Here is a 20,534-nt window from a genome sequence, read left to right as displayed (position 1 = left end):
CACCGGAACACGAGCAGATGCTCTCACCGGAACACCTCGCGTGGAAACGACACCAGAACTGATGGAGTGATCGTCTCCAGAGTCCATCTTTGGACCTCTTTGCCATGGCACAGAAATGAGTGTCCTCGATTTTTTTTTTTTTTTTTTTTTGCTGTGCACATTCCTTTGAATGGCCACCTAGGCAACTCTTTCAGGTGCTGCTGCTCTGATTGCCAGCTGTATGCACGTCTATCAGTTCCACTTCTGACAAAAGTGCGGCAGAGCAAATCGTAATTTCTCTAGATTGGGGAAGGAGTATCTGCTACAACTATCTGTTGGCTGCCTTTTCCTCTCCTCCACAATGTGGTCTTACCTCTGCATGGTCCACTACTTGATTGATCCCCAAATGATGCTTCTGCACGTGTGGGGATTTTTTTTTTTTACTTTATTTTCCATTTTTGCATGAAAAGAGAAAAAAAAACACAACAACACTAAAACTGCAATATGAGAACATAAAATGACATTTGTGAGGATTCAGAGAAACCTATCAATTAAAACGTAAATACGAATCATGATAACAAAAAAGCAATGTAATACATAAGCACTGACAATGACTAATATAATATACTTAATGAAAAATGAATCCTGTGACATAACTGCAAACAATATATACTGTCAAACAGAAACCAAAAGCCAAATAAATGCAATGTCATCATCTCCCAGCTGCTCCTCTCCGGAGTCTGTAGGGAACTATCCCACTCCGGTAGGGGTAATGCCGGACTGTAACTGAGAATCATGCGCTAATTGGTGCCGGGAGATGTAGTCTCTATACGGGCCCCAAATATCGGTTGGCCTGGAAGAATTGGGGAGTAAAGTACTAAATTCTTCGCAATTCACATTGCAGAACGCTAAGCTGTTTAACCAGGAGCGAAGGGTAGGAGCGCGTCTACTGCCCCACAGCAATGCAATCTCCCTTTTGGCCAAAAGGAAGCCAAGCGCAGCTAATCTACGAACCTTCTTAGGAAAGTTCTCCACATAACCCAACAGTGCAATCTCCGGTGTAGGAAGTAGCGCAATGGACAATATATTTCCCAAGGTGGAGTGGATTTCCAGCCAATACTGGTGTATTTTGGGACAAGTCCAGGTTAGGTGTGCGAAATCTGCAAAGGGGGCCAGACATTTCCGACAGTGGTGTGGTCGGGATTTGTCAATTCTGTGTGTGGGCCAGAGTGAAATGCATCCGGCGAAGGAATTTAAACTGAAGCAACTCATGACTGTTCAATGAAACGTCCGTTGTGGTCCTACAGCAGTGTGCCCAATGATCATCATAGATAGGCCCACCCAAGTCCCCCTCCCAGGCGGCCCTGAGCTTAGAGTCCTCTATTGGTTTGAGTGTCCCCCACTGTTTATACAATTTGGAGATCAGGTGTGCACTATTTGGGCTCTGAATCAACAAAGTGAGGGGAGGGGTCTCAACCGGGGCCAAAGGGAAGGAGGGAAATCCAGCCCTTAAAGCAGAGCGTATCCGGGTGAGAATAAATGTGTCCATAAAGGAGCGATCGCTAAATCGAGCCTCCTCCGACAAGGAGAATACATGCCCGTCCGGGAACAGGTCACCAAAGGGTACATATGTTAAATTTCGCCAAAGTGCGCTCTACCAAAGTTTCCCCGGTAATAGGGGAAAGGGAGGAATTGGGCAAGGGTAAGGCTGGGGAATATAAAAGATCTAATCCCAAAAGTCTACGCAATCTAATCCTAGCTCAGCAGGTGGTGGAAACTGTTTGAATGTCTTGGGGGTTTCGAGGGAAGCCGGTGGGGAGAATCGTAAGAAGCCGTCTCGGGAGAACCAGATCTGCCTCTGGCCTCAAATACGGTATACCGGATGGAACCAAGCGTATGCGTAGCAGCACTGCGAGACTAAATAATAAAAATAAAAATCTGGTACAATCAACCCTCCTCTGTCCGGTGGTAAGGTTAAGATTTTCCAACTGACCCGGGGTGTCTTGTCTCCCCCAGATCAAGCGAATCAAAATCGAGCGGAGTTGCGTGAAAAATACCTTGGTTAAGGGAACAGGAATATTATTAAAATAATACAAAAAGCGGGGCAATACTATAATTTTAACAATTGCGATTCTACCCGCCGCCATGGACAGGGGTAAGCGGAGCCACCGGGTGACCTGCGATTCCAATGTGTCGATTGCGGAGCCATAGTTGAGACGGATCACCGTTGCAGTGTCAAGATGAATGTGGATACCAAGATACTTAATAGAATCATCGCACCATTCCAGCGGAAACTTGCATGACCAAGGCACGGTGCCGGCTGTAAGCGGGGAAAATTACAGATTTATGCCAATTGATATGGAGCCTGGAAAAATTGCCGAATCGTATGATTTCCTGAATCAACGGTGACAAATTATCGTGAGGCTGTCGGACATACAGCACCATGTCGTCCACGTACATGGAAAGCAACAAAGGGCCAGTGCGAAATTGCAAACCGCGCTGGAGATGGTTCTCCTGAAATTGTCGAGCTAATTGATCCATGGCTAAAATAAAAAGGAGAGGAGATAGGGGGCAACCCTGCCTGGTGCCTCGCGACAGAGGGAAAGGGTCCGACAAAGTGCCGTTAAGATGCAACCGGGCAGCGGGTTTAGTGTATAAAAGAGTAACAGTGGCCACGAAACATTCCGGCATACCCATTCGACGCATGACTGAGAGAAAAAAGGGCCACTCAAGGGAGTCGAAGGCCTTCTCCGCATCAAGTAAAATTGCGGCGGCGGGCGTGGAGGGGTCAATACGGTGCAATACGGTGAATAATGTTCGAAGATTAAGAGAGGTGGACCTGTGTGGAACAAAGCCCGACTGCACGGGGGAGATGACAGATTCCATCAATAGTGATAGTCTAATGGCGATGACTTTGGCTAAGATCTTGTAGTCCAAATTTAAAAAGGACAATGGCCTGTACGAGCCGCATTGCATAGGATCTTTCCCGGGTTTGGGGCACGTGTGGAGATTTAGCATACCAGATAGTCCTTTTGCCTCCCTGACAAAGTTACTGATATTATCTTTGTTGCTTGAAAACACTCCGAAATCCTTTCACTCAGGTTGATGGAACACATCTTTGGTATGGTTCAGAAGCCTTGGGTCCATTTGCCCTGCGTTTTCTGCCACTTTGTCGCTTACATAGCAGGTGCTCTCTCTCTTCAAGGGTAACAGGGCTGCTGTGTTTGCATTTAATGTGTATCCCTAATCTGCTTTCATTGTTTAGATCACCTTTATTGAAAGGTTTGCTCTACTTGTTTCTCCCTGCTCAATTCATTATTCCTCAGAGGGATTCAAATATTGTTGACTTTCTTGCCAGCATTCACGTTTGAGCCAAGGTACAGTTTTACAGTTTAACTTCTTACTTTGCAGACACTATTGTTAGTTACAACAACTTCTGCAGGTTGGGTCGGAGAACTTAACCCTCTCAGTTTGTCCACGTTTTACAGTTCTTAATCTGTAGAAGTTAGCCCGGTCTTCTTGTCTAGCCTTCTTGCCTAGTGTGGTTTCAGCCTTTCACACATCCATCTTTTGTCCCTTCTCAGTCATCCCACCAAGGAAGAAAAGAGACTAAATACACAGTTGTCGCAAAGAATTCGCTGGTGAACATCCATTTTATAAATTGAATTAATAACAAAAGAAACTGGATCCCAGGTGTACAGTCTTACACTACACCAACCTCACTTGAAAAGACAGAGTAAACAATCTCTTGGCTCTTTCTAAGCTTTGTCAAATCCAAGAAAGACAAGGAAGTCCGCAAATGCACAATTTTGTATTTGGGTCATATTCGGTATTATGATCTGATATGCGAAGAGTCTCAGAGGACCTGCCCATTCCTTTTAATACCATTGCTTCCCTAAGTCCATGTCCGCATCCATGCCTCTTAACAGAAGGTCTGGTGGCTGTCATCTGCTGGGTGCACACACAGTTAGCTTTGCATAAATTTATTAGTTACTTCGCCTCCCTGCTCAAGCACACGTTTTCCCTGAGTTGCCCTGCATGACTCCCTTGATTAAACTAGACTACTTATTCCTACCATCCGAAGGTTATTGCTTACCATCTCCTTGTTATGGTGTGAAATATGCCGGAAGATGAATCCGTCACAAGTAAAAGTTGCTTAACTGTGCTAACAATTTTCCGGGGGCATACACAATCTTTTATTTAATTACTTTTATTTAAGTAATACAACTTAAATCAACTATTATCCCCTCTCCATAAGGAGCTCCAATGTATTAATCTCCACTCAATATATGTTGTGATTTTAAGTTCTCACATTAATTACCTCCATCATTTCTCATTAATCAGTAGGTTCTCAGCAGTGAAAGTTTCCCGGACTCGTTATGTTTAGTTCGTGTCTGAGTCATGGCAACTCTGTTGTTCCAGGTTGGTTGGCACCAAATACTACTTACGGATCTCTAACTGCAGGATTGCAAGCTTTTTTGCACTCCACATTCTGTGGTTAACCATGGAATCATATTTGGTTCTCTTGTTTTATTACTTGGCCCTTTTTCTCCCTTTTCCACTTCACGGCTGTATGGTTTGGCCATAGTCAATCCCAGTTAAACTACTTTTATTGGTACCCGCATGTGTTTAACTGGCAACAGGCCAAGGAGAATTAACTGAGCAGATAAGTCACTCCAGCCAAATTTCATAGTTTATGTACCACTACTTGCCAGAATCTTTGCATCTGTTTCCTTTACCACCACATGTGCATGTAAGCTCCCTCATGCGTCCTACACTGGTGGATGCATAATCTTCCTGCAGATTGCTCACCACCGTCCCACGTGCCCTGATGAGTCGGTGTCATTTATAAGATACAACTTTATGCAAATTCGAATGTGAAATAAGTATCAGGCACTGATGTGGGCACAGAATGGTGTTGGTGACATCTGGCGGGCACTCGCAGCTGCAGCAGTGGGACACCACCTTTCAATGCTGTAGACTTCTGCTACAAAAATCTTTATCAGACCAGTCTGATACCAAGAGGATTCATTTTATTGTGAGGAATCTGCAAGAAGTTTGTATATCCAAAATACCTTTACCAAAGGTGAGTCTTTTACTTGTGAATGCACCATACTTTAGCATTAAATGATTCTTATATTGTGTAATGATTCCTTTTTTTTCTTTTATAGGCTTTTCTTGATATATATTTGCTGGAAAACGTGGACGAAACCATGAAACATGCTATTGTATCCTTTCAGTGACTTCATTTCTGATGGTTGATCCGTGCTGTAACGTTTGATTTAAAAACAAAAAAAAAATCTATTATTGTCATTAATACTTTCAACATACAGAGATGTACATTCTGTTTTCTCTTGGTCATATATTCCTTATGCTTAATGCATTTTTATTGTGTACTTCCCGTTCCCTCTTTTTCCTCCGCTGCCCTTTCACATACTGTCCCTCTCTCTATACCCTTTCTCCCTCTACCTCCTCTCTTGCGCTTACCCCTTCTCCCCCAACTTTCCTACTGCACCTCTTACTTTATGCTCCCCATCGCATGTCTCCTACTCTCTCTCACTCTATCTCATGGTCTCTCACTCCCCAAGACCATGTTGAAATGCAAGAGTCACTTTTGCTTTGACTCTTTAACACATCTTGAGCCTTGCTTTCTTCTGTGCCGAACTGGATTTATGCACCGCAGCTCCTGCAGTTGTAGTTCTCCAGTTCTAGAATCTCTCCCTAACTTGATGAACTTAAAGCCACTTTAGGCACTCTGGCTTTCGTTATCCACTAAGAGAGAGAGTAAATGGTTTCACAGCTCTTTAATGCTGGGACTGACAAATGGGACGATCCCCCTTAACATTTATCATAAGTGACTCTGGCCGAAGGCACTAATGCGCAGCCCTCTAATTTGATATGAAAGCTAGCCAACCGTCTAACTCTGCAAGTGTTGTGGATTCATCCCTACCCTCCATTTCCCCTCCCCACTCCCCTTTTATACGATCCACATCAGAGAAATGCTTAAATACTGATCAGCGATTGTTTCTCTTATTGCATATGCACATTAGACAAAAGACTTAATAAACATAGCCTAATACTCATCGTTAATCACTCCCTGACCTCCACAGAATAGCAGGTTTGCTCTGCTAACTGATCAGTTCTACCATTTAAGGTTTTTGGCTTGCAGTCCCCTCTGTAGACACTTTTTGTATAATTTCCTCAAAAAGGGACATCCTGATAACCACAGTCAACATTACAGCATTTATTCCCCTGTTTAAAACCAGTTGAACTAAAATTCTGTCCATCTGTTGTAATATAAATTCCATATCTGCAGGATTCACAACCCTTTTCCTAACCTAAATTAATCAACCCTTCTTACATGAAGTTGTCACCCTCATGCAGAGTAAATATGCTGCGGCAAAGGTGGCTTCACTGATTTGTATCAGCAATGTATGTTTAAATGGGAGCTGAAAGGCAACTAATGTCACTTATCCGCTCTTAGGATTGCCTCTCCAACCAGTCTTGGCAGGTTTTACAAATAGTCATAATTCCCAAAGACCAGAGGCTCCATTAACTTTATTTTGTGTAAGCGTATAACTAAGAAATTCCAAGAACTGTTACAAACAAATAGCGTGCAATAAAATTGATGTACTCCACAATGTTCAAGAGGCTATGTTGAGGAGATAATTAGGTGTACAAAGGTGGTTAGTCACGCTGCTTCAATTACAGACTCTTTTCCCTCAACCATTGTCAGGATTCCATTCCTGGCTTAATTTACTTAGCTGCCCATCTCCGGTCTTTGCTGTATTCAACTACTTCGTCTTTGGAGGCGCAAAGTGGACCAAACTTGATTGTGATCGATTTTTGCAAAGCTCATCATTTCCTCTATGAGCATACATAGATGCCTAAATGGAAAGCTAGAACAGTCATAATGTAATTGCTTTATTAAAAGCAGGTGGTTGGACTTAAAATGCTTAAGATGAAGGGAAAATGGTAACTGATTTCATTGTTTGGTTCCCAAGAAATTAACAGAAGCATGTCCACCAACACATGTCTTAGAAAGGCAAAGGGGATTAAGCTGAGTAGATCATTTTTTTTTTTTGAATATTTTTTATTGTTATTTCAACATATGGTAACAATACAGAGCCGTAGTTGGTGGAGGGCAAAGCAGAAGTCAATATTGCGATTTAGCAGCAAGGAGCAAATACAGTGACTGCATCATACAGTACAATCTTCTCAATTCTCATCCGTCGCAGCTGAAAAAAAAAGGGGGAGGAAAACATTGCTGGAAACTTACAACAGTTCCTTTCTGTGTGCCCCACTGGGGTGTGGTATCTGTAGCCATATAATCCCTTAACCATCAGCCAGGATAAAGATGGCTTTGAGAGATCAATTCAGTGGGACATAGCTTGTGATTGTGGTTCATCTCAAGTGTATGTCCAGTGCGATGGTATAAGGGCAAGGTGCCGTTGGAGGCCACAATAGGCGCGGTACAGACCATTCTGTGTACAGACATCCCGTTTTAATTACGCCGGGGGAGAGGGAAAGTGAAAAGCATATCATACGTGTTTCTACATCACAAGGATGCCGGCTATGGTCGCGGGGCGTAGCGCGCAATGTAGCTGTCCGTCACTCAGTGAGTCATCTTTGTCATTCCAACCTCGTGTGCTCCGTAGGGGGAACATGGAAACAGGGAAGGGGGGTTGGGGTGGGGTGTGGTCATCAAGCTCGGTGGCATGTTGGGTGTGTTGCGATGGGAATGCCGTGACATGAGCGGGTCTCAGGGAGTATATCAGGTGTACATGTCGTTGCTCGTCTAGTGTGAGGAGGGCGCGGGAGGTGCGCTAGAGGCGTGAGATGTGAGGAAGGCGTGGAGGGCGTCATCTCGCCCGTTAGGGTGTGGTGTCTACTGAGGGTGCAACAGTCTCCCCTTCCGGTGGTGCATGGGTGTCTCGGCCAGGGGCGGCAAGGCCGCTGTCCACATCGGCTGTCTCCTCTGTTGCGACCCCATCCCTTCTGGGGGAATTGTCAGGTGTGTGGTCCCCTATTGAGTGGCTTTCTCTGTGGAAGGAGTTGAGCATGTCGTCCCATAAATTGGCTATTGGGAACTGTCGCAAACCCGCTGTCTCCTCATTGTGGAGGACGATGCTTTCTGCCTTTGCCCAGTTGTCTAGGGAGGCGCGCCAGTGTTGCACTAGGGGTGGAGTCGTGCGCTTCCAATGCTTGGTGAGCAGTCTTTTGGCTGTAAGGAGGCCAAGGTCCCAAAAACGGGAGGGGACTTTATTAAGGTCGGTCCTCCTGTAGAGGCCCAGCAAGCATGCCTCCCATGTGTGCGGTAGTAGCATACCTGTGCATTGCTCGAGGATCAGCAGCACCGACAGCCAGTATGTTTGGATACGTGGGCAGTGCCACAGCATGTGTAGCAGGTCCGCTCCATGAAGCGTGCATCTCGGGCAGCTAGCTGCGGCACCTGGGAAATATTGGTTGATTCTGTCTGGCGAGAGGTATGCCCTGTGTAATATGTAGAATTGAATCACCTTAAAGCGTGCGTTGCGGGGGACGTTTTTGGGGCCTGCTAGTACCATTGCCCACTCCTTGTCCGTCCAGTCCCTCCCCCTGTCAGTCGCCCATTTGGCCCGCAATGGTTGTAGAGTATGCTGTGTGTGTGATAATAACGCTTGAGTTAACCAACGTATCACATGTGAACCTTCCCCCATGACGTGCAGGTGTTGTATCAGTTGATGTGTAGGGGGATCATCAGTGATGTTTCCCCATCGTCGTGTGTACGCCGCCACAATGGAGGCGTGCTGTAAGAACTGTACCGCCGGGATGCCTGTGTCGCTGACCAATGTCGCAAAGGGGATTAGGGTGCCGTCGGTATACAAGTCCGCCATGGTGTCTACTCCCGAACGTGTCCAGTGTTCCAGTGCGGCTTCCGTGACAACGGTTGTCGCCTTAGGCGTACCCAGGAGCGGGAGCGCTGGGGCATATGGTTTAACATGTTTAGTGAGTCGTAGGCTTCTGGTGAAGCACTTCACAGCCACGTCTACATGTAATTGTGGTCGGTGCTTCGTGTTCGCTAGTGGGTGGAATAGTGAGTGTATCTGCAGGAGGGAAAGCGAGTCCGCGGATGTGGCTGTGTCCTCCAGGTTCCTACCCGAGAGCCAGGCCATCACCCATTGTAGCTGCGCTGCTAGGTAGTAGAGCTCTAGGTTGGGTACTGCGAGGCCGCCTGCTTCGACTGGCGCATATAATTTGCTTAGTGCCACTCTGGGCCTTCCGGTGTTCCAGATCAGCTCCCTGATCATTGTTCCTAATTCCTTAAACGCACGGGCTGGGACGTACACTGGGATGTTGGCGTAGTAGTATAGGAATCTGGGCAGCACTATCATTTTTGTCAATGTCACTCTGCTCGGCACATTAAGTGGGAGAGTCTTCCAAAAGGCTATCTGCGACCTGATGGACGTGACGGCGCGTGTCAGGTTGCCATCCAGGATGTCTGGGTGCATCCTGCATATATAGATCCCCAGGTATTTGAACGTGGTATCATGCCACGGCAGCTGTTCGCCATTGATTCTAATTCCGGGGTCCGGGATGTCGGGTGCAAATGAATATGCTCCCGATTTGACCCAGTTCACCCTGAGACCCGACATGGTCTCAAAGGTTCGGAAGACATCTGAGAGTTCCGGTGGCAAGTTCCCGAGGTCCCTGAAATACAGGAGCAAGTCGTCAGCGTATAGCGAGACAATGTGCGTGCCGTCCGCCAGCGGTATGCCCCAGTTCGCCCCACTGTTGCGCAATACCTCAGCGAGGGGTTCGATTGCCAGCGAGAAGAGCAGTGGGGACAGCGGGCAGCCCTGTCTGGTGCCGCGTCTGACCTTTATGGCGTCTGATAGTAGCTTACCCGTGCGGAAGCGTACCTCGGGGCTCCTGTATAGCAGTCCGACCAATTCGATGTATTCATCACCTAGGTCGAATTTATGCAGTACCTCTAGCAGATAGGGCCACTCAACCGAGTCAAATGCTTTTTCGAGATCAAGAATTAAACACCCTGATCTCGGCCATCCCTGTACCGCGTATTCCTGTATCCGAAACAGCCTTCTGATGTTGTGGGAGGTGCACCTAGTGGGCACGAAGCCGTTCTGGTCGCCATGCACCAGGGATGGCACCAGAAGCGCCAGACGTCTGGCCAGGGCCGATGCTAGGATTTTGTAATCCGTATTCAGGAGCGCTAAAGGTCTGTACGATCCTAGGAGTGTGGCATCTCGACCTGGTTTGAGAAGCGACACCAGTGTTGCCTCATTCATGGACAGGGGCAAGGCTAAATCATCTAGTGCTGCCGAGTACACTTTGAGGAGCTCTGGTATCAGTATATCAGAGCATGCTTTATAATATTCGGCCGGCAGTCCATCCGGTCCGGGGGCTTTGCCGTTTGAGAGGGCAAAGATGGCATCGCGCAGCTCGTCCGCTACCATTGGTGACCCGAGGTCGTCGCGCTGGTCCGCCGTAAGGACAGGCAGTGTGATCCCATCTAGGTACTCGGCGATGTTCGGGTGCGTGTTCGATAGGCGTGACCTATACAGTGCTTGATAGTGCGCGTTAAAGGCTTCGTGGATCTTCGCTTGAGTGTATACCACAAGACCAACAGGCGAGTGTATCGCCATTACAGGTGACGTTCGCTCCTCACGCTGTATCAACCAAGCCAGCAGTTTGCCGGGTTTATCGCCGGTGTGATGTGTGCGGGCCGAATGTGCTGTGTAGTTAACATGTTTCAGCCTGTCTATCAGCCTGTCATGTTCCGCACGCGCCTCCAATAATCTGGCGTCCTCGCCTTCAGCTGCTTCCTGCTCCGCCTGCAACAGGTCTGTCTCTAGGCGTTTCAGATCTGCTTCTATTCGACGGCGCGTGAGAGCCTGTGTGCCCAGGCACTGCCCCCTGAGGACCACTTTGAATGCGTCCCATTCAATCTGCGGGGTCGATGCCGTGCCAGCATTATCCTCAAAATATTGCGCTGTTTGTGTGCTTATGGAGCCTCGAAATTGGCCATCTAGTAGTAGGTCGGGTTGTAGCCGCCAAGTAGGTGTCGGGGGTCGGGGGCATTCCCATGCCAGACTCAGGGTGTGAGGATTGTGGTCAGAATGTGTGCGGCCCATATAGCAGGTGTCCGTAACATGTGGCAGGATCTCACTGGTGACCATGTATCTATCCAGACGCACGTGTAGAGTATGTGCCCCAGAATAGAACGAATAGGCTCTGGTGTGTGGATTGCGACTGCACCACGCGTCCTGCAGGTCCCATAGTGTGGACCACGCCTGAAGGGTGCTCGCAGCTGCCTGCGCATGTGAGTTGGGCGGTGGGGGGTGAGATCGGTCCAGGGCCAAATCCAATGTGCTGTTGTAGTCCCCACCCAGCACCCACGGGATACCATGCCAGGGAGCTAACGCGGCAGACAACTGTGCAAGGAAAGCCGCCAGGCCCGTGTTGGGTGCGCACACCGAGGCCAGCACCAGCGGGCTCCCGTCTAACCTGCCATGGATCACCACGAACCTCCCCCCGGGATCCACATGCGTGTCCAGTGTCGTCCATGGAGTGCCTGGTCTGACCCACACTAGTGTCCCCTTAGCGTAAGACGAGTAGCACGTGGCATACAGCTGTCCCCGCCATCGGCGGTGTAAAGTGCAGGTTTCCGAGTCACTGAGGTGCGTTTCTTGCAGGAGGGCAAGTTGTATGTGGTGGCGTTTGAGGTATGAGTAGATCTGGTAGCGTTGGGATGGTGTGTGCATGCCCCTGACATTCCATGTGCATATTTTAATGGCAGACATTACAGTTTCTCAACAGTTTCCCGCCTCTTGTCTCCCTGACGCCGCTCCCCGAGCTCCACATCCCCATTGAGCAATTGTTCCCAGCACCACACATCAGTAGCGTGGCCGTGGCCACACTCCACAGCAATAGAGGGGGAGGGGGGGGGGGGGGGGGGAGGGAAAAACATGACTAGTGGAACAGTGAACCATTGAACATGGTGAACGCATAGAATACCAAAAGGTCGGGTGCGGAACGTGCTCCCGTCCATACTCTCGAGGAGAGCAACAATGTCTAAATCAAAAGGGGGCAGGTGTGCAAAGCGCACCGTAACCGTGGTATTAAACTAACAAAGTCGTTTCTCAGAGGTCCTCCACCCTCCCGGGGGGTATGTGGCAGTCCAGACCATCTTTGCATACAGTGGCCCCCATACACACATGCATCAATTCACAATACTTTACGTGTCCCAGGATGGCGCTTGCCAGGAATGTCTTCTCCGGGTGAGTGTGTCGGTTAAATGTGGGCGCCTGGGTCGTGTCCGAGTGCCTTGGTCACTGGGGGAGGCCACAGATGCGCACCCACACCGCATACTGTGTGCAGGGCCGACGCTGCCAGTTGTCGATGAGGGTGCCCCTCTTGCTCACTGGGTTGAGTTCTTGTCCGTCCATTCCCCCACGCCTGTTGGAATGGCTCTCGGCACGTGTCCCTGAAAGCGCAGGCCTTGTGGTGCTTTCAACTAATGTATTCCGCCGTCTGGGGCGTAACATCCGGTCTTTCCTCCGAGTCTTGTGAATCTGGTACTCCATAGATGGCTTTGTCGTCGCTCGGAGGATCCTGTTGACTACCACCCGCTGTCTCGCTCTGTGCAGGGGAACGGCTCAGTTCCATCACCAGACGGAGGGCGTCCTGTTTCTCCTGCTGCATGGCGTCCTCCGGGGGGGGTGTCCTCGCCGCTCCTCGCGCGCCACACTGTGATTTTCGGCATGGTCTGCGTCTCCTCCGGGCGCTTCCGGTCTGTCGTCTGGGCATGGGACCCGTTGCAGTCCTGGGGTCCGTGTCTGTGCCGCTGTCCAGCCATGCCTCCACTTCGGTTGGATCAGTGAAGAAGTGGGTTCGCTCTCCAGCCACTACTCTCAGTTTAGCGGGAAACAGCAGAGAGTACTGTAGGCCCTGCTGCCGTAGGCGTTTTTTCACTGCCAGGAAATCGTGTCGCTGTCTCTGCACTTGTACAGTGTAGTCCGGGAAGAACATCACTGACGTATTCTCAATCCGGATCTCCTGGAGTTTGCGTGTTTCCCGCAGGATGGAGTCCCTGTCCCTATAATTCAGTATTCGTAGCAGCATGGGCCTCGGGTTGGAGCCTGTCGCTAGTGGCTTGGTGGGGACACGGTGTGCGCGTTCCACCACAAAGTACGGCGAGAGTGTCCCCTCCGGCAGCAGGTCCCGCAGCCATCGTTCCATGCGTTCCTCCGGGGTCCTCCCTTCCCATTTCTCCAGGACCCCCACAAGACGCACGTTGTTACTTCGTGCCCTGCCTTCCGCATCCTCTGCCCTGTCTTCCAAAAATTCTACCCTGTTCAGCAGGTCTTGGACGTGTTTGGTCGATTGGCTGGTTTGGGGTCGGAGTTCCTTCACATCATTTTCCAGGGACACTGTGCGGTCCGTCAGTTTCTTGCGGTCTGCTCTCAAGTGCGTCAGGTCTATGACCACGCTATCAATTTTGGTGGCTAATGAGGTGCGGGTGAGCTGGATGGACTCCTCCAGTCGTTCCATGGCTGCTAACATGGTGTCCAGTTTCGCCGTTGTTTGATCCGGATCGGTAGCGTGTGCGTGCCTGTGCCATGCGGTGGCCAGTGAGAGGCTTAGGATGCTGTGGCCGGTCAATATGGCGGGCTTCGCGGGCGTCTCAAGCAGGCCGCACCTCCGGGCCCGTCGGAAGCAGCGAAGCCACGAGCTTTCCTGGGCGCACGCCGGGTGTGGAAGCGGCGTGCGCGGCCGCGTCTCAGCAAATCTCCCGGTGCGGGTCGGGTGCTCCGATTTTCTCCAAAGTCGGTGGGGCTGTTGATGATGGGCCCCCACCGCAGCGCCGGCAGTTTTCGGTCGGCTGCGGCCGGTGTTTCGCAGGATAACTGCACCGGGAAGGGGAGCTCGGCACGGAGCTCTACCCGCTGGCGTCCATGTCGGTCGCGTGCGTAACCACGCCCCCTAAACTGAGTAGATCATAGATAGAAGGCGGAAGAGTAAGGAAGAAATAGCTGTTGTAAGTAAGTCATGCAAAGCTATAGTGGGTGTTCTAACTCATAGGGCCACCAGAGTGAGGTATAAATCATGGGTGGCCTCCAGCGATTCAAGCCTTGGTTTTGAGGTCATTGGCCACTATCCAAGTGTTAAGCTCAGTAAAGTAGGTAAGGAAGTTAGATTGGCCTTGCCTTTGAGTGTCATCTGATGACAGTCTGAGTATCTTCCATGTAAGTTGTAAACGAAGGGCTATGGGAGAGGTTAAGATGTTCCATTGAAGCTGCATACAGACTTAGGGCGGGTCTCCTGGAGGATCCCAGAGAGATTTCACAATTGAGACGCTTTAAAGAACAGTGGTAATGTGGAGGTTTAACCCTTTGCAAGTACCTACAATGAAAAGCTTGGAAAGATGGGCCTCAATACGACATCCAGTGACATGATTCAGCAGGATAGAATCAAACTGTATTGAAAACCATGGAAAGGTCTGAAGGGATACACCCTAATCCACAGTCCTTCTGAATTCATCCGAGATGGCTAACAGAGCAGATTAAGTAGAATGTAAAGTTAGGAAGCCAGCCTCAGTGGGGGTCTAGAAGAATGGAGAATGGACAAATTGAAATCTGAAAGTTGAGTGATATTTGAGACATGGGGTACCTAAGAAGTGGGTTGCCAAGCTATAAATGATCAGCCATACATTTGTAATGAGTGGAATGACTAAAGCTTGCAAGTGGCCATGATAACTGGGGCAATAGGGACATTTCATAGATATCTGAGCACCTGGGAAATCGAACAAGGACTGTAAAGTTTGCTGGTCACTAGTACAAATGAGATTTTGATTTTATACTCGTGAGAGAAAGATCCTTTGTCCGATCCGGCATAAGCAGAAACTAATCTTGTATAGCATTAGTGGGACCCAAAGAAGAAAGACAGACATGAAGAAATGTGGTGAAGATGGTCTCAATTTTTTTTAAATGAGAAAATGTTGGAAGGCTTGTTGCTCCTATTATTTAATTATTTATTTTTTATATATATATATATATATATATATATATATATATATATATATATATATATATATATATATATATATATATATATATATATATATATATATAATTAATAATTAGTGGATTGTGTGCAAGGAGGATCAATGAGAGACGTAACTGTAAAAAAACAAAATCTCCTGAAAAACTTGTTCGGATTAGAGATGGAAGTCACATAACAAACCTGGTCAGATTTAAGGTTTTCTTGTGATCTTAGAGAAGAATAAGATTGCAGTCTTTAAAAAAAATCTACAATAATTGGTAGCCTGTTCTTTTCCAAGCACCTTGCAGTGATGCCTGCTAGTAGCCAGTTCAGTCAGTCAGAATAACTTTATTTGGTACTCACTATTCCACGCGCCTGCACTAAGAACTCAAAGCTCCTGAGGAGTTCAAGCCGGGAGTTAGGACTTACACGCACTCACCTGCCCTTCCTGTCTCAAGCTCGCTCTTGTTTTTAAACTTTCGCATTTTGTGGTGTTTGTTTAATTAATACATTTTTAAATCACTGACCTTAGCGGACAGTCTGAAGTGGGATCGCGCCGGGTCCCCTCACTGCTCCGGTGTTAAGCGAGGGCCGATTGAGGGCTCTGACAGCTTGCAGCCACCCCACCGGCGCAGAATTTGGGCGCCATCTCAGGACAAGCTAAGCAGGTCAGCGCACTAGTGTCCGGGCGATTCTCGGCCCAGACACTACAAAATGAACGTCACTTCCTGCACGCGCAGCTGGCGCGCCGGAGGCGCGCCAGAGGCAAGCCCGTCTGCGCCGGGCCATGGGCCAGATATTCTGCCCTTTACCACCTCTAAGGATTGCAGGAAATACACCAGGGATGAGCTTCTTCAATTAAAGCCTAAGGTAGGACCTCAGTGCGGACAATGGGAGAGTCATTATAGCCAACTCAGACAAGGCCATCCCGGTCCTAATTTCACCCAGGCAAACAGAACAAATGACAAAGCCCGTAGTCATCTAAGTATGGCACTCCTTAATTGTAGGTCACCACCAAAGCATGCTATCGAGATTAACCTTATGCTCCAAGAGGGGAACTTGGATATACTGTTTCTATCTGAGACATGGCTATCCACCAACTCAGAGTTTGATATTGTCAGCGCCCTCCCGACTGGCTTCCTTATTCACTGCCAACATAGGCCGCATGGGAAGGGAGGCGGCGTGGCCATAATCTATAAAAATAGGTTTACATGTAGGATTGAGGACAGTTCTATTGCTGACTCAGAGAGTTGTCATTTTATTATCCAATTCACCCCTAACAACTCTCTATCAGGTCTCCTTATCTACCGCCCCCCGGGCAGCATAAAACAATTCAAAGAATCTTTTTGATACCACTATAGCTGCAGCTGCGTCCACATCCAGCTTCATGATATTGGGGGATCTTAATCTACATTTCAATGATCCTGATGACAAGGTGGCAGCGGATCTTAGGCTCGACTTTAAATCTTTCAAGCTCAACCTTATAAATAAGGAGGCCACCCACATTAAGGGACACTTATTGGGCCCTATATTTACTAATATCATCCAGTTGGATTCCAGCCCCCCTCTCCCTCTTCCATGGACTGATCACTTTCTGGTTCCTTTCACATGGAAAGCTTGCACTGACACACCAAACGCCACACCATCCCGTACATAAGAGAGAGCCTGGTCTAAACTACCCCTGGAGAACTTTATCAGGATTCTGGAACAAACAATACTTATGCCAGAACCAGATCCACTAGTGGTAGACACCAACTTTCATAGTTGGCTGAATAATTCTCTAGATGTGGTACTGCCTAGGAAAAGCATAACTAAGAAGAGCAGTCCTTTCAAAACACCATGGTATACCTCCGAACTTCGAAATATGAGGAAAAAGTGCAAAAAACTAGAACGCACATGGCAAAAAGAATGGTCGGTCAATAATAAGGCAGCGTACCGTTCTGCTATGAGGCATTATAAAACTGCCCGTAAAACAGCCCAGTCAGCCTACCTGGAGGAGAGAATCAAAACCGCCTCTAACTCATCTAGGGAAACTTTTAAAATAGTAAAAGAATTGCTGAAAGTCCCCTCACCCTCAATTAGGCAGGAGAACTCAGAAGCAAGATGCAATCAACTAGCAGACTTCTTTGATATGAAAATCCAGAAAATTTTAGACAGGTTTCCGCATAGTGGCCCACCTTCTCACCTTGTCGACCACTGCCCCCGTACACCTGGTCCATCGCTGGATTCCTTTTCCCCTTTAACTAGGGAAGATTTTTGCAAAACCTTGTCTTCTCTGAAAAGTGGTTCCCCGTCCGACCCCGCGCCTATGCACATCCTCAAACTCATCTCAGACACCATTGCCCCTGTAGCCACGGAGCTTATAAACGCCTCCTTTACCTGTGGTACTGTCCCACCCAGCTGGAAGCAAGCAAGGGTGAAGGCTCTTCTTAAATAAACAGGCCTTGATCCCGCAGATTTGGGGAACTTCCGCCCAATATCATTATTATCTGGGCTTAGCAAAATCGCGGAGAGAGCGGTTAACCAGCAGCTTTCCTCCTTTTTGGAAAATAACATGCTGCTGCGTAACTCACAAACAGGCTTCCGCCCGGGTTAGGGGACTGAATCCGCTCTGATAGCGGTGGCGGAAGAGGCAAGATGCATTTTAGATTCAGGGGGATCTGGAGTTGCGATCCTCCTGGATCTTAGTGCAGCTTTTGACACGGTGGACCATGGTATCCTAATCCAGCGACTCGCCGGATTGGGAATTTCTGGCATGGCGTTACAATGTCTGTCATCCTTTTTGAGCTGTCGATCCTTCCAGATCTGCGAAGGCAGTGCAACCTCGAAATCCATCCCTCTCCAGTGTGGAGTACCCCAGGGCTCTTCATTGAGCCCTACCCTTTTTAACGTTTATATGTCCCCACTGGAGGAGGTGGTTAATCCTTTTGGGATAAAAATAGTTACCTACGCTGACGACACCCAACTAGTCGTCTCGTTATCCCAACAAGAGAGTTGCTTTGGAAATCTGTCTGCCTGCCTCTCGGGAATTCATGCCTGGATTTCCAACTCTCGGCTCAAATTAAATGGAGCCAAAACAGAGATCATGCTCCTGGGCCACCAACTAACAGCGCTGCCCAAGTCCATCTGGCCTCCCTGCCTGGGTGATGCCCCCGCCCCTAAAGATGAAATCAAAAGTTTAGGGGGTTTGGTTTGAGCGGGACCTTACCTTTAAGACCCAAGCAAAGAAAACAGCAGTCATATGCTACGGGTTGCTTCGGTCTGTTCAAAAGATGCTTCCACTTCTGCCTTTCCGGTCCAGGAAGCTGTTAGTCCAAGGTCTAATAATATCTAGACTGGACTACAGCAATGCCCTGTTTCTGGCGGCACCGGAAGCAACCATCAACACCCTCCAGCGGGTCCAGAACTCGGCAGCTAGGCTGCTTACTGGCTCTTCATTAAGAACTTCGGCTAAGCCAGCATTAAGATCTCTTCACTGGCTCCCGATACGGGAAAGAATAAAATTCAAATCTCTCTGTATAACACACAAGTCCCTTCAGGACAAGGGACCCCCCTTCCTGAGGAGTTTGATACGCCCCTACAAGCCCTCCCGTACTTTACGATCTGTCCGGGGAAACCTGGCCATTGTCCCCAGAGTGAGGAGGGCACGCTCGGGGGGTGGGGGGGTGGGGTGGTCAACGCAGCATCGCTGTGGAATACCCTTCCTGCGACGATCCGAACTGAACCCAATCATTGGAAGTTTCGTAAGCTTCTCAAAACTTTTCTTTTTCCCAACGACCCTTAACTAACGGCCCCCCACCTTAGGTTGCTTTTTGTTCTGCAGCGCTGGGACGCTTTTGGGCAGCCATGCGCTTTATAAATTAAATTTCATTTCATTTCATTTCATTTCATTTCATTCATTTCATTTCATTTCTAGACCATAAAAGTATATAGAATATCAATACATACAACAATCAAACAGTATTCCTCATTGTCCTAAAGGTTTCATCATTAAAAGGTCTTAGAAAACCATAAAAACAAGCAGATAAGTCCAAATGAAAAGGATAAAACTCATTACATGTTTACAGTAGCAGTCTGCTTGATAGCACATTTAATATAAACAGCTGTTAAAAATCAGATCTTCGCAGTTGGCAATGTTTGCAAATAAATAAAAGCAGTTCTAATGTAGCATATGTTGCCCTGTTTTAAAAAGGGATAGAATTTGCAGAAAAACATGAAGTGATTTGTGCTAGTGCCGAACAATCTTCCCAGAGGCTGACAGGTAAATTTGTAGAATAAGAGCCCTGGATGGGGAAGGCAGCTAAGAAGTGCACTGTGCTTGGTCTCAGTCTAACTAGCAAAAATCTGTGATACTAACTGCTCACCCATGATAAATATGGTTCAGTACGGTTATTAGTTCAGACCCTAATGTATGCCCGAACAGTTGGCTTGTTGCCTCCCTCTGCAGTCTGTCATCAAGACAGTATTATGAATGCTTTATTCAAGAGATAATTAGGTATCAATCAGGATTCAGCCGATCAGTAAGCACAGACTGATTGAAGGAAGTTTGACTCCTTGTCCAAATCCTGAGCCTCAGAAGGAGGGGTTGCATTTTATAAGATGATCCCTATCCTGACCTCAGAATGGCATATGAAGGAGCTGGTGCTTATAGGCACAGCTAGTAGCCTTTTAATAAAACAAACCATTCTTGATTCTTTCCAGTCCATCATGATCACTAATTCCTCACACCCCTGCCTTGTAAGAGGCGACTGCACAGCACTTTGTTTAATAGATGGCTGTGAGTTTCCTAATGGTCTTTTTACCTAATCTGTGGGCAAAGTGAAGGACCGCCTCCACAGCTTTAGTGAAGCAGTAGCTCTATAGGTCTTCAGTGGGCCCCATGTAAGATGATTATCAAAAGGAATTGCTAAATTGGCTGTTGAATTAATCATAGAGATTGGACGAAAACATTGTGGCTCTCCTCTAGAACCCTTTTTAAAAATTGGGACAATAATGGCATGAGATCAAGACCTCGGCGGGCCTGTGGCTAGGACAACATTGAGAACATTAGTCCGGAGTGGGGCCCACAGTGAGTTGTAAACAAGTCAGAAGGAATCCCATCTGTGCAAGGGGCTCTCCCCGCCAGGCAACTAACCACAGCCAACAGAACCTCAATCAGCTCGATCTCCCGAACAATATATGATGAGACCAGAGGCCGGTGGGGCAGGGAGTTCCACGCAGCAACTGGGGCACACTGGTAGAAACCATGCCTTGGGAGTAGGTATCCCCAGCATCGGGGTCGGTGTAAGGGTTCGTAAAATGGTTAATCCAAATTTCAGGAGGCATCACAGATTCAATCCCCGAATTTGTGGTGTAAGCAAGATAGCTACGATTGACTGTTGGCCAGAAGGCTTTACTATGTCATGGCTCACTGGCCTGTAAAAAAGGAGAGTAAGCTTCCTTTCTAATGGTGGTCTTCCTGACTCTGTGTGATTCTGTACAGGGCCCGCAGGTGCACACCATTTCCTGAT

General features: G+C 48.0%; 1 protein-coding gene across 2 annotated transcripts in view; it reads left to right on the top strand.

Moving 5' to 3' along the window:
- The window catches only part of AHCTF1 (AT-hook containing transcription factor 1), a 1,132,528-nt gene that overhangs the window by 326,760 nt on the left and 785,234 nt on the right, over window positions 1-20,534 (top strand). For both annotated transcript variants that reach the window (XM_078649035.1, XM_078649034.1), the window contains exon 19: window positions 5,151-5,207. In XM_078649035.1, the coding sequence (XP_078505161.1) occupies window positions 5,151-5,207 (57 nt within the window). The remainder of the gene's footprint in view (window positions 1-5,150; window positions 5,208-20,534) is intronic.

This window comes from Lissotriton helveticus, chromosome 6 (genome assembly GCF_964261635.1).
Source record: "Lissotriton helveticus chromosome 6, aLisHel1.1, whole genome shotgun sequence".
NCBI classification, from domain to species: Eukaryota; Metazoa; Chordata; class Amphibia; order Caudata; family Salamandridae; genus Lissotriton; species Lissotriton helveticus.
Note: the sequence above shows the minus strand (reverse complement) of the source record. Positions and strands in the feature narration are given on the sequence as shown.